Below are 25,974 nucleotides of genomic sequence, written 5' to 3'. Positions count from 1 at the left end.
TATAGATAAAATATTGCTACAATCGTATAAATATACTTAAGTAATTGAAATGCCAAAGACCTCTAACAACAAAAGGAACCAGGAGAACTGGGAAATAAAACACCTAATTCTAAAAAATAAAGAAATATATTGGAAACAATAATATTTTTATTCATATTTTTTAAGTTGTAATACGAAAACAGAGAACATCGCCGAGTGGCAATGTATCCACATTAAAATTTGCATTATATGACTACTCCTTAAACAACAATTTTTAAAGCAAGAAGTGTACAAATACTCAGATAATTAATCAAAGAATTATAACCAAACAATAAAGAATTTAAGAACATACATATATATAAAAGCGGAATAGTAAATAGTGACAAAAATATAAAAATTATTTATCTTCAACGTTAAACAGTTTCATATTATGTAGTGAATTATATACTATACATACATATATACCCACGTGAAAATAAACGGACGAAAACTTAATATACAAAATACATGCATACTTAAATCGATGAACAATCCTGTGTAACGATTCAGAGTAGATTAAAAAGATCTTTCATAACAATATACTTAATAAGGATATGAATTTTTGAAATGTACAAGACAATGATACAACCAATAAATTAATAAAAATTTGAAAATAATTATATGTATGTGTTTCCGTTTTTTTGTCATTAACGAGTTTATATGGTAGTCAGGTAACTCTCTCTTTAAACAGTTTACATATATCATCTCACCGTAATAATAAACTGAATATTAGATGATTTATTTTGTACAAATTTTATTTTTGTGTTTCCAATCTTTTAATTCTAATTTAAAAACATAAACCAATACTTAATTTTAAACACACGGTCAAACTATATTAAATATACAAAATGCGCCTTAGTAGTATGTACGCTTTGATAATGTCATAATATGTAACTTAATCAATTACAGACATTATAAATCTAAACTACATTGGGTGCGTCAGGGAGACAAAATCTTTTCATTAATAAGAAATTGCCTATATTGTGGCTTACATGATTCGGAATGCTATTTTAGTTACGCATTCTATACTCAATAAAGGGTTTAATGAAGGTTAAGTTGTGCATATTTAACGTTTTGCAAGAAAATAAGTAAATATCTTCTTTTTTTAGCAAATTTCACAATCTATTTTAATGGTATCTTAAAATATATTATATTAATTACGACACTTTTTCTTAACTTGCAATATTTCAGTATGGTTCATTGTGAGTGTAATACATCATCTACATTTTAATGTTCAACTAACATCTATCAAAAAGCTCTTATACACACATTTGTGTACATACCTACAATGACGCTTATTTGCATAACTAATAATTGTACTTAAAAATCATGCAAACGAATTTACATTCATATGCATTTATATATAACCGGGTCTGTGTACATAAGGCACAAGACGCATTCCTGATAAGTTGTGCTGTAATCTGTATTTATTATTGTATGTACATATGTATATTAATAGCATTTTCTGTAATGCGTACCTTATATTTTCCCAATCCGATTTCCATATACATATATACATATATATGTAAATCTACGAATGTATTGAAATGAGAATTGTAAATGTAATTTGCTTTCACCGCTGCCTATGTCAAATTCCGATGAATTTTTTCTAATTTTATGTTCATATGATTTGCACCATGACTCTTTTGGGAAATTAAAAAATTATATAGATCATGAGAGTTCGCCAATCGGTGCGTTTTGCAGCCACAAATCGTGTATAAAGTTGTATAAATTGTCGCTGACGGCCACCTGTATGAAGAAAACCACAGACAACACATTCATTAATCTGATTAGAAAGAATAAAGTGAAAATAAAGGGAAAAGTTAAATTTTTCATACCTTATAGGGCGTTGGGTTGAGTGTGCGCTTGTGATCATTCCGCAGGGTTTTAAGCGAAATCTTTACCTTTTCGCGCACTTGTTCTAATGTGGGCAACTGTTGTGTAATTTTGCCGTCCTTCCAATATACTTTGTACAACAATTCAACATGGGAGGGAATTACGTAAGCCCGCTTTGACTCCTGGAAGGGATGACGGCACAAAACTTTTTGACCAACACTTGGAGGCGGCTCCGAAACCTTCTGTAGTAAATCAATTAGTGCATGTCCATCAGCACTGTATAATCTGGAAATATTCGGCCGATATACATATGTATATCAATAAAATGTGGCATAACAATTATGATACACAATGTACCTGTAAGCGTTCTTGTTTCCCGGCATTGTGACCTTTTCGACATCTTGGCTCAATTTAATGCGTGGTTGTCCATTTATTTCAACTAGCTTGTACACACAACCGAGGGCTGGCTGTCTTTGGCATGTTACTGAAATATGGTTTTAAATACGTACATTATTCCATACTAATCGATATACATTTTAGTTCTTTGGACATAGTAGCAGATACATATACATATATGTATGCGCATATGTACATACAATAGATAACCTCTAAAGCAGTGAGGCAACGAAATTTTTGGTTATTTCTAACTAACTAATAACTCTTAATTTGAATCACAATTGTAGGGTACTTTATTCATATCTGCACACAGAACTTACCTAAATGAGTACCGATTCCGAAACAATCAATTTTGTGACCCTGCTCATTCAAGCTGAGAATGGTGTCTTCATTGATGTCATTCGATGCAACAATTGTTAACTTATTGAACCATGGCACCTTAAACCTTTCGGCGACCTTTTCGAAAGTTTCGCGTGCCAAGCAAGATAAGTAAGCCAAATCTCCGGAGTCGATGCGAATACCAACTGCATGGTAGCCCAAATCGTTGAGCGCCAATGCAACAGCACAGAAATTTAAAAGCCCGCTTCTATGGACGGAATTCATTTGAGAGAAAATAAGGAATAGAAAATTACAAATGCAAAATATAAATAACAAAGTGAAATTAAAATTCGCGTAATATCGTATATTGTTTCGATATTGAACTAGTTAGATACGCCTACAAAGATTACTAAGTTAATGAGACCGTTCCAATATTGTCCAAATTGGTCTGTGTACAAATATCAAATCGGGTTCATTGAATTCTTAAGTTTTCAACATTTTTGTTTTTAACAAATTACGATCATATTTTCCTATTTCCATTGGGGGATATTTGAACGGTCGGCAGTCGATTGTTTTAACTATTAAGTAAATATATTTGACTTCAAGAATCGTGCTTTTGCATGTTTGATTAAAATACTCCCAAAAGAGCGAATGTGTTTAAAGGTGAAACTATTTCGCTGCTTCTACTAGAAATCGATAAGCTACAAGCATGATTGGTGATCTTATATCACATACTAATTGTATGCTTGTAAGCACTTGGAAATTATGTTTGTTATTACAAATCGTTTATATCTATTCAAAATATGTGCAGCTACGTATTAAAATCTGTGTTCCGTTTACAAAAAAGAATATGTTGATAAATACTACTGTATGACCAGACAAAACCACACGAAAGCTAATCAAACAATGTTAACTGTAAAAATAAAAATGCACAAAAACACATAAGCCATGCAGTGTGCTCTCTCGGACACAATTTCACATTTTTCTTTAAATATGGATAAACAAATTACGGGAAAAGAATCATGAAAATTCAACGACAGAAAACAAATGTAATTTCTCACTAATATAAGACATGTACCTTTTCGTCCTTATGGGTGTAACTTTATATGAATACGTACATAGATAGGTATGCACCACATTAGTATAGTCGACATTTTGTTAACAACAATTGTTATGGAGATAACGTATGCATTTTGTTGATGTATGTAATGAAGTTTGCTGTAGAGCTTAGAAATTAGACTAAATATTAAGGTTCTTCACATAAAATGTGCACATGTGAGCTGCCTTCAATCCGCATAATACACCCACATCTAGTGCAATAATGTTTTATTTGGCAGCACGCGTGATCACAAATGTCGTTTTTTGCTTGGTTTTCTGTTTTTATTGAAAATATAGTTATGGATTCGGGCTTACATACCTCTGCCAAAATAGTGCCGGGAAGTCATTTATATTTAATTTTGGGGTTTCTCGTTTTAGTAAATCATAATATGTGTTGAAAGGAAACCAAAAGTAATTTTTCACAATCACATCTGAATATGTAGATTAGGTATGCATGCTTAAATAAATATGTATGTATTAATGGGTGTTTATATGGTAGGAATGGGATACCGGTGATCAACAATGTATGTAATTTATATTTTAAATACAAGTTTCAGTTTTAATAAATTTAAGGCTTTTAAAATAATATAAGTATGTATGCAAATGAATGACCATCCTTCAGAAAAATTAATCAATTGAACAACTTATCTATAAGACATTACGGATTCAAATAAAAACGTATGATCTTTCGCATTAACATTTACGTTATGAGTGTGGATATTTAGTATTATGGAACTTCCCTGCATGTTAATTTTTAGAACGATTACAAATTTATGTCTTTAAGTTTAAGGATGTTAAAAGTAAAATAAAAACATAACAAATCATTATTATACACAATGCATACATAAATTGTAATGTAATGTTCAAAAAAATGTTTTTGGATTTAGAAATTCGTTGCTTTCAATTGATAGCAGCTCGAGAAAAATGTATAAATGCAGCCTCGAAACTTGAAGCCTTGAAGTTGGCAAACATTACTCCACTTTTAGGGAAAGAATTTAAAGCACTTGTTTATAAATATGTGTGTATTTAATTGCCAATATTACCATTATGTTTATCATATAGACTTTCTTTAATACATACATGGATGGTAATGTATGGTCCGAGGAATAATTTTAATCGCAAAAATATATATAAAGATGTTAAAGCACGCTCTCGAGAGTTTTAAAGCCTAATATTGATTTACCTGAATGACTTCGCGACATATTTTGGCAGATACGTGTTTGGAGCAGAAGAAGTTAGAGTTTGTCTATCTGTTGTCGCGTTTCTAGAAATGATATTAGGTTTACTGGCTGAATTTAAGTGCGTACTTGATTCAACTGCATCATTAAGGTCCAGTAATGCACCAATACATGGTCTTTCATTCGAAGCAACTAGACTTTCATTTCTCGCATGCACGTCATTTGCGGTAAAATATCCATTAACTGTCTCCTGCAGAATGTGGCCATTAGATTGTGGCAAGTTGATAGGAATATCGTAATTGATTGTCACACTTTTGTCTTTGCTTGACTTCGAAGTTTGTACTTTGCTGTTAAATACATTGGTTTATATGTACATATACGAACTTATTTCGCAAACTAAGTAAGCTAAACATTCATATAGCGGGACAAGACATAATAACACATTTTATTAGTGAAATATGAAATATGATATATGTATATTACCGCTTATCCTATCCAATTTGAATAGGCATAAACGCGTGAATGTATGTATATGATGACGTATCCTAAAAATAGAACACTAAAATATGTTATATGGACGTGCATTTTCTATACAGTTTGTAATTTGTACCTATGTACATAAGTTGCATACATACATTGTTGTATGTATACTACTAGCTCTGAATTTGTGTTAAATTTGACTTGAGGTAAACTAAATACCATATTTGTGATAACATTTCATGGAAAATTATATGTTGTTGTTCTATATGTATAAAAGTTAACAACAAAGTATAGAAAAATTGTAGTTCCGAGAGAATCTGCCTAGAAGCGAAATACCTCTTAACATCGTACGTATCGACTAGCGCCATGAATCCATCGGGAAACGCTATTGCATAGGACACCATTGCCGCCAATTCGCCTTCACTAGACTCCTCCTGGGATACGTCGAGCACATGGGCCAATGCCTGCCGATGTCGGACAGCGTGATCCAATAGATCACCAGTTATACCTGATGAATTAATTTAAGATAATGTTCATCAACAAAATTATTATATGAATGCTCCAATGTACCTGTTGTCTTATGTCTTAATAAACGTGTTTTTAACTCTCCAATTCCAGAAAATGACGTTATATAAGCATGCGCATGGGTGCCCTTAACAGGTATATTGAATAGTTTTCCTGCCAGTACGTTAGATGTTCCATCAAAGCCACCTTGACAACAAAATATTATATACATATGTTTAATCGGTAAATGTGTGAACCTTTCTCACGAAAAAATTACTTATTTGTATGAAAATTTAACACCTTAAATATAAATGTATATGCATAGGTAGGTATGTACATATATCCAAAAACAAAAAAAAAAACAAAAACTCATTTTACATAATATGCTTCCGTGATATATTACACAACACAAAAAGTAGAGAAATTCTATAGTATTACGCATAGTCCTTTTCGAGGGTGCTTACATACGTCAGACGTGAAAAATAGCCCGACACCAAATGGTACGCTAATTGAGCAAAACAAATGCTGTATATGGGTGTACTTTTGTATGGATAATGCTTTCAAAACAACTTTCCATTTGATATTTTCTGAAGGAATTTCCCCAGTCAAACAAAGACACTTTATGCTTTTTATTACCTTGAGTATTGCTCAATAACAATAATCGCAAGGGTATGAAATGCACATGGACATAAGCATGCATGTGTATTTGCGAACTAAATGTGTTTGTAAATATATAAAGTGTTAATTTACTCTTGACTCATGCTCCATGGTACGGTATTGGGGCATATAAAAGCGGTTGCATGCAAACACATCATCAAGCAATAGTCGAAAAAGTATTTGAGCTGGGCAAATAGTTGAAGCATTTAAATCAATGAGACACCTGTATAGGTGATGGATCTATAACACAGCACTTTTAATTGATTATATGTAATAAGCATGCGATTAATACCGTGGCAACGTGTAATTTGATTGCAAAACTACTTCTTGTTGCCTTTCGACTTTTTACGTGTTCGGGAAAGGAAAGGTACATGTCTACATTATAGCAATCGAATCAATGTAAAATATACCAGTATAAGAATATTTTGAAGCCGATAATCCTCCATCTGGGCCTTGAGCACGACGTAGGCCGAATTCTAAAAGTTTCACATGTTTTCCAGCCACCATACGATAACGAGCAGCATTCGTTGCCATTAAACTAAAGTCAATAAAAATGAAATGTGCTTGAAATACGTAGATACAGTTATGTAAACGTTTAAAATATTAATGTACCTCGCATAATTCACCAACGTCAATAATGTTGTTTCCAAAAGCTGCACAATTATCAAAGGTCCTTCAACTTTGATAATAGGTACCCTGTTTTATTTTTTGAATACAAATATATAATTGCTTTTATAAATATATTGTACTTTATGAAAAAGTTCATTGCCATTAAATTATTTACACACTCATTTATGTGGGAAATATGTATGTGTATATGTATGTATATGTAAGGATGGAATATTTGTAAACAGTATTGCAGATAATTCATAAATTATAAAATCAATGTGCATTAAATCTTTCTAATTTTAAAAAAAGAAGTTAATAATTGGTTACCTTGGAAAAGCCACTGTACCCTCATCGATGGCGTATAAGGTAACATCTTTTGCCGTCAAACTGGCTAAGTATTCAAAAAAATCATTTTCTACACCTTCGGGTAATGTCTGCCTCAGATAGTCAATATCTAATAAGAAAATCATGTACAATGTAATTTATTTTAAATGATAAAATAGAAAAGAATTTTCACCGCTATCTGAGTAGTGGAAACTATCTAAAAATTTTAGACATTCCTCCAGTCCAGCAAATATGGTGAATTCTCCATGAAATGGATTCGTTCGAAAGAACAAATCAAATACCGATTGGTCATCAGTTTTTCCCGACTTCCAATAAGCGTATGCCATCGTAATCTGATATAGATCTAATGAAATACATTATTTTGTTAAAAGTTTCTGAAAAAATTAACATTTAATAAGTAGCAAGTAATATCGGGTGATTTTTTAAGAGCTTGATAACTTTTTTTAAAAAAAAAACGCATAAAATTTGCAAAATCTCATCGGTTCTTTATTTGAAACGTTAGATTGGTTCATGACATTTACTTTTTGAAGATAATTTCATTTAAATGTTGACTTTATGGCTGCGTCTTAGGTGGTCCATTCAGGAAAAGTCCAATTTTGGGCAACTTTTTCGAGCATTTCGGCCGGAATAGCCCGAATTTCTTCGGAAATGTTGTCTTCCAAAGCTGGAATAGTTGCTGGCTTATTTCTGTAGACTTTAGACTTGACGTAGCCCCACAAAAGATAGTCTAAAGGCGTTAAATCGCATGATCTTGGTGGCCAACTTACGGGTCCATTTCTTGAGATGAATTGTTCTCCGAAGTTTTCCCTCAAAATGGCCATAGAATCGCGAGCTGTGTGGCATGTAGCGCCATCTTGTTGAAACCACATGTCAACCAAGATGCTAACAAACTTTTTGTTGCCAAAAATGGAAGAACTGAACCAATCTAACGTTTCAAATAAAGAACCGATGAGATTTTGCAAATTTTATGCGTTTTTTTTTAAAAAAAAGTTATCAAGCTCTTAAAAAATCACCCGATATTATAATGCGTGATGTGACTGCTTCTGACAGAAAAAATTCTTATGAGAATATGTTGCACAGTTTCTCTAGACAAATAGTAAGTTATAGATGAATTTATAATCTGAATGCAAGGTGATTTGGAGAATATAAAAAAGCATTAATTAAACGGACTCACCTGTTAAAAGAGGCTGGACAACACCATTTTGATTCATGCGCCCCCGATCCATAAATTGACCACCCGAATTAGAACTTTGGAGTTGACTCATTTTAATACCTAATCCCTTTTTGCTACGAAAATATCGGCATGCAGTCCCTTGTTGAATCGAAATTAATTTATTGACCGATTTTTTAATGAATCTGAAAAATATGGAAAAATGGATTTTCAAATAAATTTTGAAGTTATGTGGAAAGGACGTTAATACAAAAGTGGTAGATTTTTTCACTACTTACTACCTCCGACCACACATCTATTGAGCGCCAATTACACCCTAAAGAGAGTACTTCGAGTGTACTGTATTTAAAGATTTACATGACACACATATTAAAAGGCACTTAAAGTTGTGCTATTTGTGTTGATTAAAATGCAAGTACATATGTACGTAATCAAAATATTACGCAATGTTTTGTTTTTTTTTTTTTTTGTTCAAGGACAAAATATGGTTAAATAGTTCATATACAGGTTCTCCTTGTAATCAATAATTTATCAGTTACTATCTTCTAACTAATTTATAACTCAATATATTATGATTAATAAATAATTATCTTTTGTTCTTCTCTCTCTTAGTGGTGTAAATATATTTAAATCTAATATAATACACTGGTCTACAACGGTTTTGTTGCCCTTGAAATATTATCGACTTTGGGTATATTTGTACCCACAATGCATGAAACTATCAATGATTTTCTAAGATTTGCTCTTGTTTAACTTTATGTAAATCTTTATTTTCATTTACTATTACAAAAATCAGAAAACATTAAAGGAAAGTAAGGAAATATTAATGTAAACAGAGAGAAAGCTGTCGAAAAACCAATGCTATACTTGATTAAAGCATTCTCCAGTTGATAATTTTTTTTAAGGACCAGTAGTAATCTCTAACTAACCTAATACTCATACTTGATATCTTTCTACTTCTTTGCCGGCGTAGACACCGCTCACGCGGTTATATTCGAGATGCGAAGTGCAGCCAGAATTCTTCCTCTTTTTCTGCTTCTATAGGCGGGTTCTCATTCAAAAACTTTCAGAAACAAACTATTACTCAAATATTTCACCTTTCAACTTTTCTATACTAAGCTTCGGAAATTTTCTTCAAATGTTATTAAAACAATATCCTTCCCCGTCCTAAGCTTTTACTACTGGCTTTATCATTCCTAATTCGATCGCATATTGAACCAATGAGGTGATTCTTAGAAAATAACTTTGGCGTTAAGGAGACTGAGAGTCGGGATCACGTGGTGTTTGTGTGCGCAAGCACCTGTTCTAACTAATGACTAAAATAATAAATTTTATTGCTGAAATGCAGAGAATTGATCAATATTAAGATAAGCATTTATCATAAAAACAAAAGTACATTCAATACCTTAATGAAATTCGTAATCTGGACATTTGAAAACATCAAAACTTACTAACATATCTAGGACTACAAAAAATATATTTGTTTTTGTTGTATTATGAAAATAGCTTATAAATTTAATGTATACTGCCGATTGGAGTTTATTCTAATTTTCTCATTTCCTTCCGTTCATTAGGCTTTACGTCAATTATCACTTACCAAATAGAGATTTCACAACAAATGTGTTTCTCGTGCTCGGTTATACTGGAACTTATTTCTTCACCCCTTTAGAAAAATTTAATAATAGAAATTTTAGGTAATTGTACCATTTACTTAAGAATACACTTTTATCAAATTTAAATTAAGATATAATACAGATGTATAGGTAAATATGTATGTCTTATATTGTTCTTATCATTGTCATTTGTAAGATTTTATAAGCACTTATGAATGTATGTATGTATTTATCTACATACAAATGTTTATCGTTACTTCTGCTTATACACAAGCCACTTGTACATATGTATATAATTAGAATATTATGATTATCAACCGGTATGATTATAACTATTCACTCACTGCACTCTTAGCACTAAATAAGACTAAGACGACTTTTTAAATTTATAACCCCAATTTTGTTTATTTTGTGTTACTTAGCAGCGTCAATAAAACGTTTATACAATTAAGTAAGCATTGCATTGGTTTTGCTTGCAGTGCTTATAAGAGCGTTAAACCAATCAAAAGTGAGGCACATGTGAGGCGCAGCTGAAGGTTGCGTGAAGGTCGGAGGGAGATTCTCCTGTCTACTTTTTTCATGTTACTTTAATGAAGTTGAAACTTACACAAATAATTGTAAACATATACTATATATATAGTATTATAGTACATACAGCCAGCGTATAAAAGTCTCTCAGGATAAACAATTAAACATCTATTAGTAATTGACTTTACATTTAAGCTTCCCGGTTTTACTTAGTTATGAGAAGTATTTTAAAATGTTAAATTTTTCAAAACTTTATACTGGTATCCTTTTTGCGTATACACTTTCGACTTCCTTCCGTTACGAATTTACTAATAATTTTCCCTCGAAGGAGAATGTTATTTCTGATAAGAAAACGTCTAGTATGTGATTATATATATGCACAAACACATATGATTTGTAAAAATTCAAGCTGTCATATCTGACACTTGGACAAAATATTCAAATAAGATTTTGTCGATAAAGAAGAATGTTCATTTGATTGCCAGAATTGTATTCCTTTATGCTGACCACAAACGACGCATTTGAACAGGTGTAATTGTTAAGTACGAACGCCTAATACAACTGTTCCCGCAGCAGTCGGTCTACGAAAGGGGAACAGAACTGGATTTATAATCGGCATTGGGCTGTCAACTAAAATAACTTTGGAAATGATACTTCTGACAGAGAACTTAAAAGTTTAAGTTTTAAGTTCTCTGTTCCAACCACTATAGAAGCATAAGACTGACTAATAAAACAAAGTTCTACTTTTAATCTTGAAATAATGTTTACAAATATTTTAAATGATTTCTATTTATGCATTTGCACTCGTACAAATAATCGGAAGAATTTTCTACCTTTTTACTTTTACTAAATACATTGCGGAACTTAACCAATAGACAAGTATTTTTTTCCATGTGCAAATCAAAATTCTTTAGCGAAAGCTCAATACAAACTGTTCAAGAAATTTTGTTTATTAGAAAGCATCAACTCTAGGAGGATCCGCAAATAGTTCTTCCTTTTTACGGTCACCAAAATAGTATTGTTTTAGCCGTTCATTACGCATTGCCTGTAAATTATGATAGGGTTTGATTGTTTTGTCCAAAATGTACAGACATTAAAACTTACATGGAACCTCTTTAGTTGCTTCTGCACACCAACACATTCTCCAAAATCTGCTATAATATCAGCACACATCTTTTGACCCCTTTCAACACCATAAGCTTCAAGGCATTCCATCATTTCCATTTCCATCTTTCCACACTTCTCATAAGTTTGGTGATTGATCAAACATCCAGTCAAATCCGTAAATGGAGTACGCAAAAATGGTCCCAAAGACATTGCAACTGTGGAAGATGAACAAAATAAACTTTCACAAGTATTCGGGAGACGATTTTTGTGCCAAAGGAAATTATAATCTGTGTTCCAGACTTATGGTTCTATAGCAGTGACGTAACATTTCTTTTAAACAAAGTATACTTTCTTCACGATTTATACTAATTAGTATTGTGCCATGTCCCCAAATGAAAAGTCCTGATACTTAAAAAACGCCATATTTACCTATTTATAAGCAGTTTATTGAATTTGTTCCGAAATAGTAGTGCACAAAAACGTATAAACTAAATTATTATGCTTTGGAAACGTCAAAGCTCACAGCTGTTTTATGATAATATAGTTGTTGGCAACGAAGTGAAATGCCATGCTTAAAAAATTCTTCAGGCAGATAAAGAAGTGTGTACAAAGTAGCTATGTTCATACTAGTTGAATACATTGCATTTAAAAAGTAATATCATAATATTATTAATATGAAAAATCAGGATCTGGTTGATTTCCTTAAATACTGTAGTGTATGCCAGTTTTGTCAATTACGTTATCTCAAAGCACGTGGCAATGAATATCAAAATAAACAAGAGTATTTTGATCGGGTACCAAACTAAAAATCGAATATAATTTAAGAACTATCTTAGTTTAATTATTTCAAATATTTCAGGTTAATGTGGATTATGAAGAGGAAGTAGACTTGACCGGGGATCCTGTCAATAAAAAGAAACGCCAGAATGTCTGTCCAACATGTTTGGGGTTATTTTCAGAAGAGTTTAAAGAACAACTCCTTCAATCCATAGAGAGCACAGACATCGATAAATATGAGTGCAATGGAATTATTTTTGCCATTAGTATTCCTATAGTTTTACAACTGCGGCAATTGTCCATGTGGTACGCCTTATTAGATAAGTTTGGAGATAATATTAACTTAGATCGGGCACCCGACGTATCTTTGAAAGAAGCAATAAAGTTGATTTTAAATCCGACTATTTGCGAAAGGCTAAATAAATCATATGATATCAGCAACGGCTTAATGTTAACTATAAATTTAAGTCATTCGGAAGAACAGGAAGGAATCATTCAATTAGAGAAACTAAATAGCTTGGTTTATCCACGAAAAAAGGGTCAGAAATCGGAACAAATTTCAAGGTCATTAATTGAGAAAAAATATACACCTCTAAGAGTCAGTTCCGAGTTATTCAAAAATGCATTCGTTGTGCCTCCATCAATACCAACCGAAAGCCTTAAATTCGAATCAGTTTCTCTAATTGGACCTTCTACCTATGTAGCAGGGCGATATAGAAAGCTTTCCCGAAAACTATCACATACGCCATGGGTTTTGAATGGCGAAAGAGTAATGGACGACAGCATAGAGGAGATTATTATTCGTAATATAGCTCACTATTTTTGGTAAGGAACAATTTTAATAAACCAAGATGATATTATCATTATTTAATATTCACCTTTTTTCATTTTAGTGATGATCAAAAGAAAGTTAACTTTATGTCAAGTGGTAGAGAGGATGTGGATGTTAGGTGCCTTGGAGCAGGTCGACCATTCGTATTGGAAATACCTAATGCTTTTCGATCGTCCCTGTCTTCTGATTTAGCCCGTGAAATGGAGGAAAATATAGATGTCTCTCAAAAGGTATCAGTTCGTGATATTCAAATAGTTAAACGAGAAGAATTAATACATATAAAAATGGGAGAAGAACAAAAAAGAAAATGCTATCGTGCACTTTGTCAAATTGGCAACATAGTGACGGTAGATATTTTAAAACGGCTGGATTTTCAGAATGGATTTGAAATCCAACAGAAGACCCCGATACGCGTATTACATCGCCGACCCCTCCACACAAGACCCCGAACAGTGTATAGCTTAAAGCCATCAGTTTGTAGACAAAATAAAAATTTGATTATCCTAGACATCGTAACACAAGCGGGTACATACATTAAGGAGTTGGTGCATGGAGAATTCGGACGAACTATACCATCAGTAGCGTCACTGATTGGACAACATATTGATATCATAGCGCTTGATGTCGTGGAAATAGATTTGGATTGGCCACCTTCAGTTTGCTCATTATAAAGACGACAATTTTTTTCCACAAATGACATTTTGTTGCTACATGTTGATATTTTTAAGTTCAAATAAATAAATACAGCACCCATGTATGTATTTAAATTGGTTCGTATATTTGTTTAAATGTATTGAAAAACGTCCACTTTTTTTTTTAATATACCATCTTTAAAAGAAATCAAAAGGAATTTAAAATATTTTTTTCAAAACCACAATGCTTAAATGTTTTATTCAAATTAGTGTTTTTAAGTTAATTACAGATATTTTTGGCGTTAATGTCGGGCATCCATTTAAAACCATCTTTATTTACGATAGCGACTTTGAAATTCTTCTGATTTATTACAAGACGCTTTTGTATTTCCTTAACACAGTGTTCTAGAATCGTATACGCCTCATTTGGGTTTAAGCCATTTTTATATTCTCTGTCAAAAATACTTTGACAAAACATTGCTCCGTAGCCTTGGCCACTGTATTTTACTTCAACGGAATTAGCTAAATAGTCGATGAAGTATAATGCTGATTTTTGTGTTTGTTCATCATAGCTAAAAATTTTATATCACTATAAGATTATTTTTTGAACATACATGTATGAATATAATTTTTACCCTGCAATCATCATATTAACTTGATATGGTGTTCTGCTACGCAAGTAATCCGCAAGATTCTTTCGAGTAAAGTGTGCTGCCTCCTTGGGTGATAGCTCGTAGTTGTTTCGCATTTTGTACAGGGCAATATTTTTGGAAATAAATTCCGTGAATTGAACAGTATCGCCAGATTCGCCCATTGTGGCAAATACAAGACTGTTGTTAATCTTGTGAATTTTATTTTCATCTAGTAAATTAGAAATTTTTAATTTATTAAAATTCCATTACAAATACTTATTTATTTACCTTCCTTCATAACAACAATGGACCGAGCTTGAGTTGTTTCAGCTGCAACAATAGCAAAGTCTTCTCCACGTATTCCCAAAATTGTCTCCATTGTATATAGTTCTGTTTATTTTATTTATATGAATCTACAAAATTCCAAACAGAATGTAGTTATAGCCGGGAATGACAAGTCAATTCAGACAATCGGACGAATTATAGCAAAGTTGGTTGTCTTTACACCATTGTCGATAATGACGTACACTGCCGCTTTTGAAATATTTAATTTTACTTACGCAGAGTGTTCACTGGCAAAGTCTTAAAATGAACTCACATTACTTAATTTTTATTTACACTTTGCACAATTCCTCTAATATATTATATTAAATATAAAATGGTTTTAAATTTCAATACATAAATCATTTCAATTAATTTGTTTAACTTTTTTGTTGGTAGATGTTTTGGATTAGATATGGTATCACAAAACTTATTGACACGTTTTCACATAATGCCAACCTGTTTTGACACATCATTACCTCTGTTGGTAAGAAGAAGAAACGGTGCAACATTTAGTACAACACTTTCTTTTCTATAATATTTGTGGTGCATGCGTGGTCAAATTGATAAAATTTATTTATTGAAATAATCATAGATAAATTTAACACAATAACTGTTAAAAATTACATAGCTTTGTTAAATGTCCGATCCAGTGGTGGAAACCGTTGCTGATGCCGTTAAAGATGCGGTGGAAAATGCAACCAGTGAAACTATAACAAATGAAAAAATCCCAGCCACACCAGAGGGCATTGTAGTTGCATATGGAAGTTTAGTGGTAATGGCGATGCTACCAATTGTATTTGGTTCAATTCGTTCTGTTAAATTGCACAAACTCAAAAAGGTAATTAGAAATTGTATAAAGAAGATTATCTCTGCATATTCGTGGTGCAGCAACAAAAACAATAAAATAAATCCTTTTTTTTGCTTAACTTACCTAATTTCAGGTGAGTGGGGAAAAGGCCGAAACAATGACCAAAAAAGATGCGATGTTCTTCCCTATAATAGCCTCAGCCGCTCTCTTTGGACTTTACATGTTCTTCAAAATTTTCTCTAAAGACCATATCAACCTCCTCCTCACTGGTTATTTCTTTTGCTTGGGTGTTATCGCATTAGCACATCTTCTTAGTCCAATTGTCAATTCACTGATGCCTACGGCTGTACCGAAAATACCTTTTCATATGCATTTTACCAAAGGGGAAGGAAAACACAAAGAGGATATTATAAATTATAAATTTTCAACGCATGATATCATATGTTTGGGCATTTCGTCAGGGATCGGTGTATGGTATTTATATAAAAAACATTGGATTGCCAATAACATGTTCGGACTAGCTTTTGCTGTGAACGGAGTGGAACTACTCCATCTTAATAACATTGTCACAGGATGTATACTTTTAAGTGGTTTGTTTTTCTACGACATTTTCTGGGTATTTGGAACAAACGTAATGGTTACAGTAGCCAAAAGTTTCGAAGCGCCAATTAAATTGGTTTTCCCACAAGATTTACCCACAAACGGTCTAAGTGGAACCAATTTTGCGATGTTAGGATTGGGTGATATAGTAATTCCAGGTATTTTCATAGCGCTACTATTACGCTTCGATCATAGTTCCAAGCGAAAAAGTCGCATTTACTTCTATTCAACTTTGGTGGCGTATTTTCTTGGACTTATGGCGACTATTTTTGTAATGCATGTATTCAAACATGCGCAGCCGGCACTACTGTATCTTGTTCCCGCATGCATGGGTACTCCATTGTTAGTGGCGTTGGTGCGAGGCGAACTGAAAAGTCTTTTTGCGTAAGTTTTATAAGTATTTGATAGAAAGTCTTAAATAATAAATAATTGGTTGTTTCAGTTATGAAGATCATCCCGAGGAAAAATCTGAGAAGAAAGAGAATAAAGAAACATCTGCTAGTAGCAGTGGAGCAAATAAAAAGAAAGAATCAAAGAAAGCCAAATGAAATTCCTTTGGTTGTAATTCGTAATACATATAAAATTATAAAACGAAATATTTATGGATCGTATTTAAGAAAAATGTTTTTTTATGAGTTTATATTCTATTAACTCGCATTTGAGTTCTGTAATCGGTCCAAACCAAAGTTAGTTCAGAAATATATTTGTAGACATATACATTTATTTTAAAGAATGCAAAAGACTTATTACAAGCATTCAATTGGCTTACAATTCCGAATATTTATCTTATATTTTTATCAAATTTAGATATTTAATGAGTACTAAAATTAATTTTTGTTTTGGTTTTTTTGTATAAGCTTTATAAGTAATAATGAAGGCTAAACTATGCGGATAGGAATTCGGCGCACAAGAATGTACATATTTAAAAATTGTGTATGCAAATTGATTTGAAATTTAAATTAAAATCCAATGAAAAGTTCTTAATTAAAATAAAAACAGTTTTTACATTGATAATTTGTTTAAGTAAACCATCTACCTAAAATGTTTTTTTTTTTTTATTTTTTAATCGAATCAGATGTATGCAAATTTATTTCTTAAGAAATGTAAAATTTTTGTATGTCTTTAAAAATCAATATGTTTCCAGCTGTTCAAGTGGGAGCCATTTTGAACTCTCTAGAGCGTCATATAACAGACGATCTGCATCTAATGTCTCCCGATTTAACTTGTCTATATCCAATGTATACTTGTGTTCCACTAAAGCGTAATCATCGTCTTCACCAACATTAGTTGTATTATTAGCAGCCGCTGTAGCTGCTGCTTGTTGTTCATATTGTGCTGCACGCTGAGCACTCCATGCCTCTGCATGTTGAGCCAGTGTTTGTGGATTGGCATGGGACTGTGCTATTGATTGTTGATAGTATGCACTGTTGGGATCTGATATAGCTCCTGCTCCACTCTGATCATAATATCCTTGCCAAGAATTATAGTTCTGCCAATAAGTGCTAGTAGGATCATAGTATTGAGAATAGTCCGCAGTTGTCGCTGTTGTGGTCGATGTCCCAGTAATACCAACACCACCATAACCATAATTACTAGTTGTACCAAGTGCAACGCCTAATTCATTCTTTGGTTTTGGCACAGCATTACAAATTTTTATTGGTTTAGTTCCTAAACCAATGTATCCATTCATATCATACAATGCCGACTTTTGTTCGTCCTCGATGCCGAATCGTACGAACCCGTAGCCTTTCGAAAACCCAGAACTATCCAAAATTACTTTGGCAGTTTTTATAGAGGTATATTTTGTTGAAAACACCTTATAAAGTTGATAATCATCGACATCTGAGCTTAAATCTCCAACCCATACACTGAATTCTCGCTCGTTTCCAGGAAGTTTATATGAATTACTTGCGCTATTTAATCGAAAACGAACAATCGGATTAGTTCCAGGAATGGGTTTACCATTTAGTTTATGCATAGCATCCATTGCACTCTCGTCGGTCGCAAAATTAACAAAGCAGTAACCAGCCGGTTCACCAGTATATTTGTTCCTCATTAGTCGGACTGTTGTTGGCTCCTCACCCATTTTACGAAAAGCAGCTATTATGAAATTTTCCGTCATGTACGGCTCCAACTAAAATTATTTAAAATTCGCTTATATAGAGAAACTTTAATTAGTTAATTATCATTTACTTACACTACCCATCCATAATTGACAATGAACAGATGACGACATCTTGGTATTGTTAAGTCCTTTCCCCAAAACAAAGTGGGACAATAATTTATTATATATGTATATGTATAAAATTATAGATCTAAAGTTTATAGCGTCAAAATGTTTAAGAATGAACAACACCAATAATGAACAATATTTTTGACGTTCTAATATTTATAATACAAAGTGCTGAACACACATAGAGCGCGACAGACTGCAAGCGACATCTGTCAAATATTCAAATACACACGTTCTTATAGACACAGTTATGTACTTGTGTAGCTGCCTCAATAACTGTGTCCATGAGAACTTGTGTATTTTAGTTTTTGACAGATGTCGCTTGCAGTCTCCCGCGCTCTATGTGTTCAGCACTCAAATGTGTACTCGTCGGGGTCGTAAATGTCAACAAGTGACATTTTGATTAGATCTTTCAATGCAATAATTCACAGTAGATTTTAACTGTCATTTTAGTCGAAGAAATGGTGAAGATTTTTTAATAATTTTATTTGCCATCACTGGTAAATGGATTATTAGATAAACTTGCTCAGGTGGCATTTGGAGTGTTTTAAGATTTTGTGTAAGTGACGAATTTAAAATGCCGAAAAAGAAAACTGGACAAAGGAAGAAAGCTGAAAAGCAAAAATTGCGTCTCAAAGAGATCAGGAATCGTGAAGTACCACTTGCTGACATGCCCTGTAATGCACCAATGGAATGTGAAAAGTGTGATAAAAAGCAGAAGAGTAGAGCATTTTGCTACTTTTGCCAGAGTCTCCAACGTTTACCAATATGTGCTCAATGTGGAAAGATAAAATGCATGCTGAAAACTGGCGACTGTGTTGTAAAACATCCTGGAGTATATACCACTGGTCTTGGTATGGTCGGGGCGATTTGTGATTTCTGTGAAGCTTGGGTGTGTCATGGAAGGAAGTGTCTTCAAACACATGCCTGCACTTGTCCTCTGCAAAATGCAATTTGTCTCGAATGCGAGCGAGGAGTTTGGGAGCATGGTGGTCGCATTTTCAAATGTTCATTTTGTGATGGATTTTTATGCGAAGATGACCAATTTGAGCACCAAGCGTCATGCCAAGTTTTGGAATCGGAGAATTTCAAATGCCAGAGCTGTAACCGGTTGGGTCAGTATTCTTGCTTGCGTTGTAAAACTTGTTACTGTGAAGATCACGTGCGAAGGAAAGGATTCAAATATGAAAAGAATAAAGCAATTCCATGTCCGAAATGTAATTATGAGACGTCTGTCACAAAAGATTTGAGTATGTCAACGAGATCTCATAAGTTTGGACGTCAACAACAGGGGGCACCAGTAGATAGCGATGACGACTATGGAGGATTTTCATATTACGGCGGAGGTGCTTATGGAGCCGGTGCCAGCTCCAGTTATGCTCAGGAAAATGAAAGTGACGAAGACGAGTATGATTACGAAAACAGTGATGAGGATACCGAAGAAGACGAGGATAGTGACGAGTCGCAAGAAACAGAACAAGACAAAGATAAATAGTAACAAAAAATGCGACATAACGTTTTTTATTGAACTTGCATTTACTATAAATAAATTGTATATGTAGTGCAAATAGTGCAATGAAATAACCTAAATAAAAACACATACTATATTAAATTTCCATCGAAGTTATGAGTTTTCAGATTCCTTAAATCTGCAAAAAAATAGAAATTATTTTTTTTCTTCTTCGATTTTAATATATATAAATATTGCACATACTTGCACTTAAGGCATGTAAAGAACACAGTTTGCCCTTCATCAGCAGAACGCAGCTGCAGTGTCGCATAAGACATTTGCATATTGCCACATTTTGGACATTTGCGTTCAACAACCGGCCCTTCTGCTTCATCATCTGGGTAGCTTTTAGCTTTATCAAATACCTTTTCTGGATTGTAACTGTTGAAGTGTATAGTGTACTCAACGTCTTGTGATCCAAAAACTAAAATTTCATATACCAAAATTAGTTCCAAATGTGCACTTTGAAGTTTGAAAGCTTTATAAATTCACAAAATACTTTACCGTCAGGGGGAAATTCCTTTTTGCAATTGTAACATACAACATATCCTACTGTATTTAATTGCGGAAGAATGGATCCACACACTGGACAAAAGCCGGGATGCGAGTTGAACGTCTCCATATTTATGTTTTGATTAGAGTACAGACTATAAGCCAACACTTCATCAGAGCTCACATGTGAAATTGTCAGTTTTATCAGAGAACGTAAATTATTTACGTTCTCTGGTTCTCTGATATTGTGGCCTCAATAGATCACAATAGTTTGAAGCATTTAAAAGGTAAAGTCGATAAAGAAGGTTTACTATTCTGAAACGCAATGCAAAGAACGCTGAATATGTCGAATGGGACCATAACCTAATATACCACTGGTATAATATTTTTTACATAAATTAGGTTAGTAGATTACGAAAGGAAGGGCAAATGATTCATTTATTTAAATTTTTTTCGATGCCACATTTAGCAACATGAAATAAAATATTGCAATTTCCCAATTTAATTGTTACCTGCGCCTAAAAGGCTATATGGCGAAAAATGAGGTCTTAATAAAACGATGTTATTTTTAGCATGCATCATTTCCCTAAAACTTGGAAATTTAATTATCATCGTTGAAAGTATCCTTTTCCCCGCACTTTGAAAAACTTGAAATGGATGTAAAATTTAATCACTACTTTTGTTGAGGAATTCCCAATAGTTTTCAATAGTTAAAAAAAATGAAGGAGAGAGAGTACGAGGCATTGAAAGTTTTGGAAATAAAATTTCAATAGAACCAAAGTATGTACTACTATGAATTAAAAATAAAACGTAGTTTTATTTATGTATGTGTTTTCGAAAGTTATTTCGGCGTTATGACAGAGATGTTCATACTTACACATTTGAATCTACATACATATGTATGTAGGTATGCAATGTGTTAGTGTTTAAAAATTTTGTTTGCGGATAGATGAGTCACTCAGTGTTACAGTCGTTAGTAATTGCGCTAAAACTTGTTCCACCAACTGACCATGAACTTTACATCAATAATCCTTTTGTTTGTTTGTATATGTATGTACCTAATTACTTATGTACATATGTACTGTAAGCCTTTTAGTTAAAATAACATGAATGTTGCTGTAAGCTTTTAACCGTCGCCGTGATACTTCTTTTAAGTTTTAATTTAGTGTGGATCAAAATAAACACCAGTAAAACCAGCTGCCTTTAAATATACCACTGATTCTCCAATTCACTGAAAGCGAAGAAAATAATGTCGATTTGTTTTTATGAACGATTATTGAGGCAAAATAAACTTCTCCAAAAAGTTTAAAAACCATATCAACCAATCATGAGAGAAAAGTCGAAAAACTATATAAAATGTCCACCTAGTGGTCTCTTTATTCTATTCACCTTCATAAACACGAATGGTGAATTTAAAGAAATCCAACAACAACATGTTGAGCTTGTATTACACATGTCCATATGTATGTATGTATGTTATTGAATAAATGAGTAACAAGGATTCAATTTATTGCGGCGCGTATTGTTTTTGTGCTATGAATGTACATACATACATATGCAGGCGATTGAGATTTCTGCGACACTGACCAAATTTTGATGACTCATTGACAAATGTAACTACATTTGTATTTGTATTACTTACTTGCGTCAAGGTCGCGAACAATAGAGGTTGTAGTGCTAGTGGCTTTGGATTAATCAAAAAATACGGGGTAGTTGCTTCAAGCTGAGAAAGAGCATTTTATAATTGTATTTGTATATGCATATGTGTGTATGTACATACATATGTATACATCGCTATTTTTGCACTCCTTGCATATACATACATACATATGTCTGTGGACATACAATTACAAATACATAACGTAATCATTTTATTCACAAAGCAGAATAGCAAATTACCCGTTGACGACTTTTAACAAACCGAATATTTGATTGGCTGGATAATAAATAATGGTAAAAGACTTACATATAATTTAAATATTATTATGCTTCTTGAATCAGCAACAACTGGAATAAACCCAATATTATTTGCAAACTGACTCTTTAGGTTAAGAGTTTTGAGAATAACAAGACCGATTTCATTTCTGCCAAAAGTCTAACTCTGTGCAAATAAATATATGTACATACATACATACATAATGCATAATATACACGCATCTTTGAATGTTTTATTACTGCAATCAATGCTTGAGAAAGGAGGCAGATTTGAACATGAATTTATAAAAAATTCTTTTATTTCATAATTTTCTAATTTATAAATTTTTTTTGTGTATAACATACGTATTTATATACAAACATATGGACGTGCATTTGCACGTGTGTTAATATTTAACCAAAGAGAACTTGTAGATAGCATAATTTCTCTGATTACAGGTTATCTCCGATTACAAGTCTCCGAATAACAATCAAAATGAGAGATTGCTGAGAGGGTTGGGATAAGAACCGCGAATTGTATATTAATACAAAGCACAAGGCTTCCACAGATGGAGAGAGAGATATGAAATTGCTATTTAATAAGATATTTTCGCCCATATGCTCTTGTATTCTTGATTCTTGATAAAAGTGATTGATTTGAGAACATACCGGTACAGTTAAACCAAATTGCCATAGTTCTAATTTTCGTTATGGCCGTATGTACTCCATTCCATTTGAAGAGGGGTGATTTTTGTTCGTTTTCAGATAGCGGATTTCGGTATGTCTGATGGAATATTATGATTGATTTTTCATAATGTGGAAGTTACGTTTAATATTTATATGCATACATAATACATGAATATGTAGCTGATAAATTCGATTTGCATTAGGCAAAGCTCGAAAACCAGAAACCAGAAATATTTATTTATACATACAATATCTGCGATGGAAACTCTTTTCAAAGTTATACATACATACTATGTATATTAACGTTTGTATATCGACTAACTCGCGAAAATGTAAACGTAAGACGTATCTGTATGTATGTATGTACTTACTTTCGAATGTTTATTTATAAGTTACACCAATAGCAAGTACCTGCCCTTATGAGTATGTTATGCATACTATAAACAAATCGGTGTACCTAACAACTGCAAAAACATGTGCCAAATTCGTCTGATTCATACTTGCATCAATGCAGGCACCTCCAAGTGTGCAAAAACAGTTAGGGAGTATGGTGAGCAGAGTTCTCTGGTTGAATGCAGTGCTTCAGCTATACGAAACACTTATGTACATTGACACGCATATTTTGCGAATTTGGGAGCGCATAATTTCTCAACGATGGTGGAGAGCAGTCTTCCTCTACGCGCACACTCAAGGATGCAGGGTGTAATTTTGCAAAATATCAATAGTTCTACGTTGATGTGTACAAAATATACTTACATACATATACATATGTATGTATGTAAATATATTAGAACATCCACATATGCAAAACTTAATATGTCATATGTAAGTAAATACATATGTGAAATTTTGAATATTTGAAGCCATAAAACTTAACTTTAGCTAAAATTAACTATGTAACTGTAGTTTTTTATGTTTAACTTCAATTGTTGTGGCATATGACTAAGTGTGTGGCTGTCAAGGATTTGAAATTGTAGTTTATCTTGTTGCAGGCCTTTGCATGCCTATAATAAATTCGAAAAAACAAATTCGCTGACAGTGACATTGCTGCAGTCGTAAAACTAGAAATAAGCCACCCTATTAGATTATGAAAATCGTATTCATAGAGCGGGTATGTGTATGTACATATATAAATCCAAATAATAAACATGCAGGTTGGTCAGCACTGTAAGGATATACTAATAATAAGTACTTATACATACTATACATATGTATGTATGTATATACATTATATAATTACATTTGTTTAAAGTAAAAAATTATTGTTTCGATCACCACAGCAGAGCGGAGCACCGTCCCCGAATAATGCCAAGTTAGTTGGTTCCGTTCTACCACTTTAGAATTACACATGACATGCACTGCATTTATGTATATGTATTATTATAGTATATACTATGGATGTGTGAATGTATGTTAACTACCGGCTTTCTCTGCTTATAATGTTGAAACTAACAGTAGGAGTGTCATGAACGACAACAACGAGTAAGAACAAACGTGAGAGAAGAGCGCAACAGCGATGTAGCAACTAATGTTGCAGCGCCATGAAATCGTCCGACACAACAAAGAGCCTAAATGCATCATCTGCTCCTTGCCAAACAAACAGTTCGAGACCGTCGCCATTCGCCACAAGAGTTTACAATTGATTCGGCAGTAAGAAGTGAAAGAAGTACCAAACGCCTCTATACTTGGAAAATAAGTCAACATCAGTTTTTTCAATCAATTCTTCAATTTTGTGAAAATTAAGCCATCTTATTAAGTTGCATTGCCGGAAGGATTTATCTGAGATTGAAGAGTGCTGGAATATACTTATCAATATTGTCTTCAGAAAATAAAAGTAATTTTGTTGTTGTGGCATTGAATGAGTCACAATATTTGGATAAAAGAAATTTAAAAATCAATTGTCCTGTAAGAGGAATTTGGAAAAGTAGTTTTTGCATTTTCACGGTTAAACAGAAAGTGAATTAAAAATCGATTGATTGTCAGTCTGCAAAAATTTCTTTCAAATCTCTCAATGTTGTTAAGTTCGAAGCGCTGAAAATTCAATAAACCCACACGAGAATTCGGAAAAGAAAAACGCGATTAACAGAGTCTCGTACGAACAAATTCCACATCGAGTGACTAACCACGTACATACCTACCATATGCGAGGCGGCTGCTCGCCAATGCATATCAGCAAAAATCACACATAGTTTTAAAATCGCACAGAAACAACGACGGTGACAACAACGCATCATCAGCAGCTGTTACAACAATTATAACACAATACGAATACGACAAAAACTATAGTCAGAAGCCGATTAAATCGGCCATCACAAGAGAACCATTAAAATTTGTACTCCAAGTTTGTCCGGACTTTTATATTAAGTAATAATCGCGGTTATACGCATACATTCAAATCTATGTGTACTGTGTGACCAGGAATCAATAATAATAAAAACGGGCTCTGTATTTACGAATTTATTGAAAATACATTAATACTGCAAGCGCTAAATATTTGTGTTTATAGATAAGTAACCGTGGAAACTCTAAAATAATAATTTGATTTTGAACGGGGTTTGGCCGGTGGAGGTGCTCCGGGGGGCAACGCAAGCGTGATATCCGCTGGATCAAACTATCCAAGTCTCCCAAACTTGTTTCTAAAACGCCGGATTATTAATTAATCAACAATTACTTAA

The 25,974-nt window shown here is 33.0% G+C and overlaps 8 protein-coding genes across 14 annotated transcripts; 3 read left to right on the top strand and 5 right to left on the bottom strand.

The window, feature by feature from the left end:
• Positions 1-107: 107 nt before the first annotated feature.
• On the bottom strand, positions 108-11,125 carry LOC120767760 (nicotinate phosphoribosyltransferase). 7 transcript variants are annotated; one of them, XR_005704714.1, is made up of 15 exons: positions 10,465-10,563; positions 10,208-10,273; positions 8,614-8,795; positions 7,612-7,782; positions 7,422-7,548; positions 7,098-7,181; positions 6,896-7,023; positions 5,895-6,035; positions 5,661-5,832; positions 4,850-5,191; positions 2,571-2,836; positions 2,212-2,338; positions 1,857-2,139; positions 1,497-1,767; positions 108-1,439 (listed from the first exon to the last, which is right to left on the bottom strand). XR_005704714.1 is itself a non-coding variant. In XM_040093990.1 (14 exons), exons 3-14 carry the CDS (start codon positions 8,702-8,704, stop codon positions 1,690-1,692), a joined length of 2,010 nt encoding a protein of 669 aa, XP_039949924.1. In that variant the 5' UTR covers positions 8,705-8,795; positions 10,208-10,273; positions 10,465-10,563; the 3' UTR covers positions 108-1,689. The 7 variants fall into 7 exon arrangements, 5 of the variants coding, with proteins under 5 accessions (XP_039949924.1, XP_039949926.1, XP_039949928.1 ...); XR_005704715.1 differs by having other exon boundaries at positions 108-1,432; XM_040093990.1 differs by having other exon boundaries at positions 108-1,767.
• Positions 11,126-11,492: 367 nt separating this feature from the next.
• On the bottom strand, positions 11,493-12,380 carry LOC120767762 (NADH dehydrogenase [ubiquinone] iron-sulfur protein 5). The gene is made up of 3 exons (XM_040093997.1): positions 12,288-12,380; positions 11,856-12,073; positions 11,493-11,796 (listed from the first exon to the last, which is right to left on the bottom strand). The coding sequence occupies exons 2-3, from the start codon at positions 12,066-12,068 to the stop codon at positions 11,704-11,706; spliced, it is 306 nt and encodes a 101-aa protein (XP_039949931.1). The 5' UTR covers positions 12,069-12,073; positions 12,288-12,380; the 3' UTR covers positions 11,493-11,703.
• A 77-nt stretch (positions 12,381-12,457) lies between these two features.
• On the top strand, positions 12,458-14,216 carry LOC120767761 (putative tRNA pseudouridine synthase Pus10). The gene is made up of 3 exons (XM_040093996.1): positions 12,458-12,652; positions 12,718-13,460; positions 13,529-14,216. The coding sequence occupies exons 1-3, from the start codon at positions 12,533-12,535 to the stop codon at positions 14,136-14,138; spliced, it is 1,473 nt and encodes a 490-aa protein (XP_039949930.1). The 5' UTR covers positions 12,458-12,532; the 3' UTR covers positions 14,139-14,216.
• A 108-nt stretch (positions 14,217-14,324) lies between these two features.
• Positions 14,325-15,200, bottom strand: LOC120768129 (probable proteasome subunit beta type-2). Its single transcript, XM_040094683.1, has 3 exons — positions 15,020-15,200; positions 14,735-14,960; positions 14,325-14,671 (listed from the first exon to the last, which is right to left on the bottom strand). The coding sequence occupies exons 1-3, from the start codon at positions 15,108-15,110 to the stop codon at positions 14,380-14,382; spliced, it is 609 nt and encodes a 202-aa protein (XP_039950617.1). The 5' UTR covers positions 15,111-15,200; the 3' UTR covers positions 14,325-14,379.
• Positions 15,201-15,526: 326 nt separating this feature from the next.
• On the top strand, positions 15,527-17,416 carry LOC120769093 (minor histocompatibility antigen H13). The gene is made up of 3 exons (XM_040095951.1): positions 15,527-15,893; positions 15,997-16,847; positions 16,906-17,416. Exons 1-3 carry the CDS (start codon positions 15,693-15,695, stop codon positions 17,009-17,011), a joined length of 1,158 nt encoding a protein of 385 aa, XP_039951885.1. The 5' UTR covers positions 15,527-15,692; the 3' UTR covers positions 17,012-17,416.
• Positions 17,417-17,506: 90 nt separating this feature from the next.
• Positions 17,507-18,843, bottom strand: LOC120769423 (tRNA selenocysteine 1-associated protein 1). The gene is made up of 2 exons (XM_040096405.1): positions 18,661-18,843; positions 17,507-18,597 (listed from the first exon to the last, which is right to left on the bottom strand). The coding sequence occupies exons 1-2, from the start codon at positions 18,697-18,699 to the stop codon at positions 17,593-17,595; spliced, it is 1,044 nt and encodes a 347-aa protein (XP_039952339.1). The 5' UTR covers positions 18,700-18,843; the 3' UTR covers positions 17,507-17,592.
• Positions 18,844-19,145: 302 nt separating this feature from the next.
• On the top strand, positions 19,146-20,308 carry LOC120769183 (zinc finger protein 330 homolog). The gene has a single exon (XM_040096069.1). The coding sequence runs from the start codon at positions 19,274-19,276 to the stop codon at positions 20,189-20,191; it is 918 nt and encodes a 305-aa protein (XP_039952003.1). The 5' UTR covers positions 19,146-19,273; the 3' UTR covers positions 20,192-20,308.
• LOC120769184 (DNA-directed RNA polymerase I subunit RPA12) lies at positions 20,192-20,911 on the bottom strand. Its single transcript, XM_040096071.1, has 3 exons — positions 20,711-20,911; positions 20,411-20,630; positions 20,192-20,345 (listed from the first exon to the last, which is right to left on the bottom strand). Exons 1-3 carry the CDS (start codon positions 20,826-20,828, stop codon positions 20,321-20,323), a joined length of 363 nt encoding a protein of 120 aa, XP_039952005.1. The 5' UTR covers positions 20,829-20,911; the 3' UTR covers positions 20,192-20,320.
• Between the last annotated feature and the right edge of the window lie 5,063 nt (positions 20,912-25,974).

The sequence above is a fragment of the Bactrocera tryoni genome, chromosome 2 (assembly GCF_016617805.1).
Source record: "Bactrocera tryoni isolate S06 chromosome 2, CSIRO_BtryS06_freeze2, whole genome shotgun sequence".
Classification (NCBI taxonomy): domain Eukaryota; kingdom Metazoa; phylum Arthropoda; class Insecta; order Diptera; family Tephritidae; genus Bactrocera; species Bactrocera tryoni.
This window is presented reverse-complemented; position numbering and strand designations above follow the sequence as displayed.

Coding starts and splice junctions, on each gene's coding strand:
- LOC120767760 (XM_040093992.1), bottom strand. CDS start 8,704: ATGAGTCAACTCCAAAGTTCTAATTCGGGTGGTCAATTTATGGATCGG. Junction 7,549..7,611: donor TTTCCACTACTCAGATAGCG/GTGAAAATTCTT, acceptor TTTTCTTATTAG/ATATTGACTATCTGAGGCAG. Junction 2,339..2,570: donor CGGAATCGGTACTCATTTAG/GTAAGTTCTGTG, acceptor ACCATATTTCAG/TAACATGCCAAAGACAGCCA.
- LOC120767762 (XM_040093997.1), bottom strand. CDS start 12,068: ATGTCTTTGGGACCATTTTTGCGTACTCCATTTACGGATTTGACTGGA. Junction 11,797..11,855: donor AGCAACTAAAGAGGTTCCAT/GTAAGTTTTAAT, acceptor CATAATTTACAG/GCAATGCGTAATGAACGGCT.
- LOC120767761 (XM_040093996.1), top strand. CDS start 12,533: ATGAAAAATCAGGATCTGGTTGATTTCCTTAAATACTGTAGTGTATGC. Junction 12,653..12,717: donor AACAAGAGTATTTTGATCGG/GTACCAAACTAA, acceptor CAAATATTTCAG/GTTAATGTGGATTATGAAGA. Junction 13,461..13,528: donor AATATAGCTCACTATTTTTG/GTAAGGAACAAT, acceptor TTTTCATTTTAG/TGATGATCAAAAGAAAGTTA.
- LOC120768129 (XM_040094683.1), bottom strand. CDS start 15,110: ATGGAGACAATTTTGGGAATACGTGGAGAAGACTTTGCTATTGTTGCA. Junction 14,961..15,019: donor CATTGTTGTTATGAAGGAAG/GTAAATAAATAA, acceptor CTAATTTACTAG/ATGAAAATAAAATTCACAAG. Junction 14,672..14,734: donor GTTAATATGATGATTGCAGG/GTAAAAATTATA, acceptor TAAAATTTTTAG/CTATGATGAACAAACACAAA.
- LOC120769093 (XM_040095951.1), top strand. CDS start 15,693: ATGTCCGATCCAGTGGTGGAAACCGTTGCTGATGCCGTTAAAGATGCG. Junction 15,894..15,996: donor AATTGCACAAACTCAAAAAG/GTAATTAGAAAT, acceptor ACCTAATTTCAG/GTGAGTGGGGAAAAGGCCGA. Junction 16,848..16,905: donor GAACTGAAAAGTCTTTTTGC/GTAAGTTTTATA, acceptor TGGTTGTTTCAG/TTATGAAGATCATCCCGAGG.
- LOC120769423 (XM_040096405.1), bottom strand. CDS start 18,699: ATGTCGTCATCTGTTCATTGTCAATTATGGATGGGTAGT. Junction 18,598..18,660: donor GTCAATTATGGATGGGTAGT/GTAAGTAAATGA, acceptor AAATAATTTTAG/TTGGAGCCGTACATGACGGA.
- LOC120769183 (XM_040096069.1), top strand. CDS start 19,274: ATGCCGAAAAAGAAAACTGGACAAAGGAAGAAAGCTGAAAAGCAAAAA.
- LOC120769184 (XM_040096071.1), bottom strand. CDS start 20,828: ATGGAGACGTTCAACTCGCATCCCGGCTTTTGTCCAGTGTGTGGATCC. Junction 20,631..20,710: donor AAAGGAATTTCCCCCTGACG/GTAAAGTATTTT, acceptor ATGAAATTTTAG/TTTTTGGATCACAAGACGTT. Junction 20,346..20,410: donor TTTACATGCCTTAAGTGCAA/GTATGTGCAATA, acceptor ATTTTTTTGCAG/ATTTAAGGAATCTGAAAACT.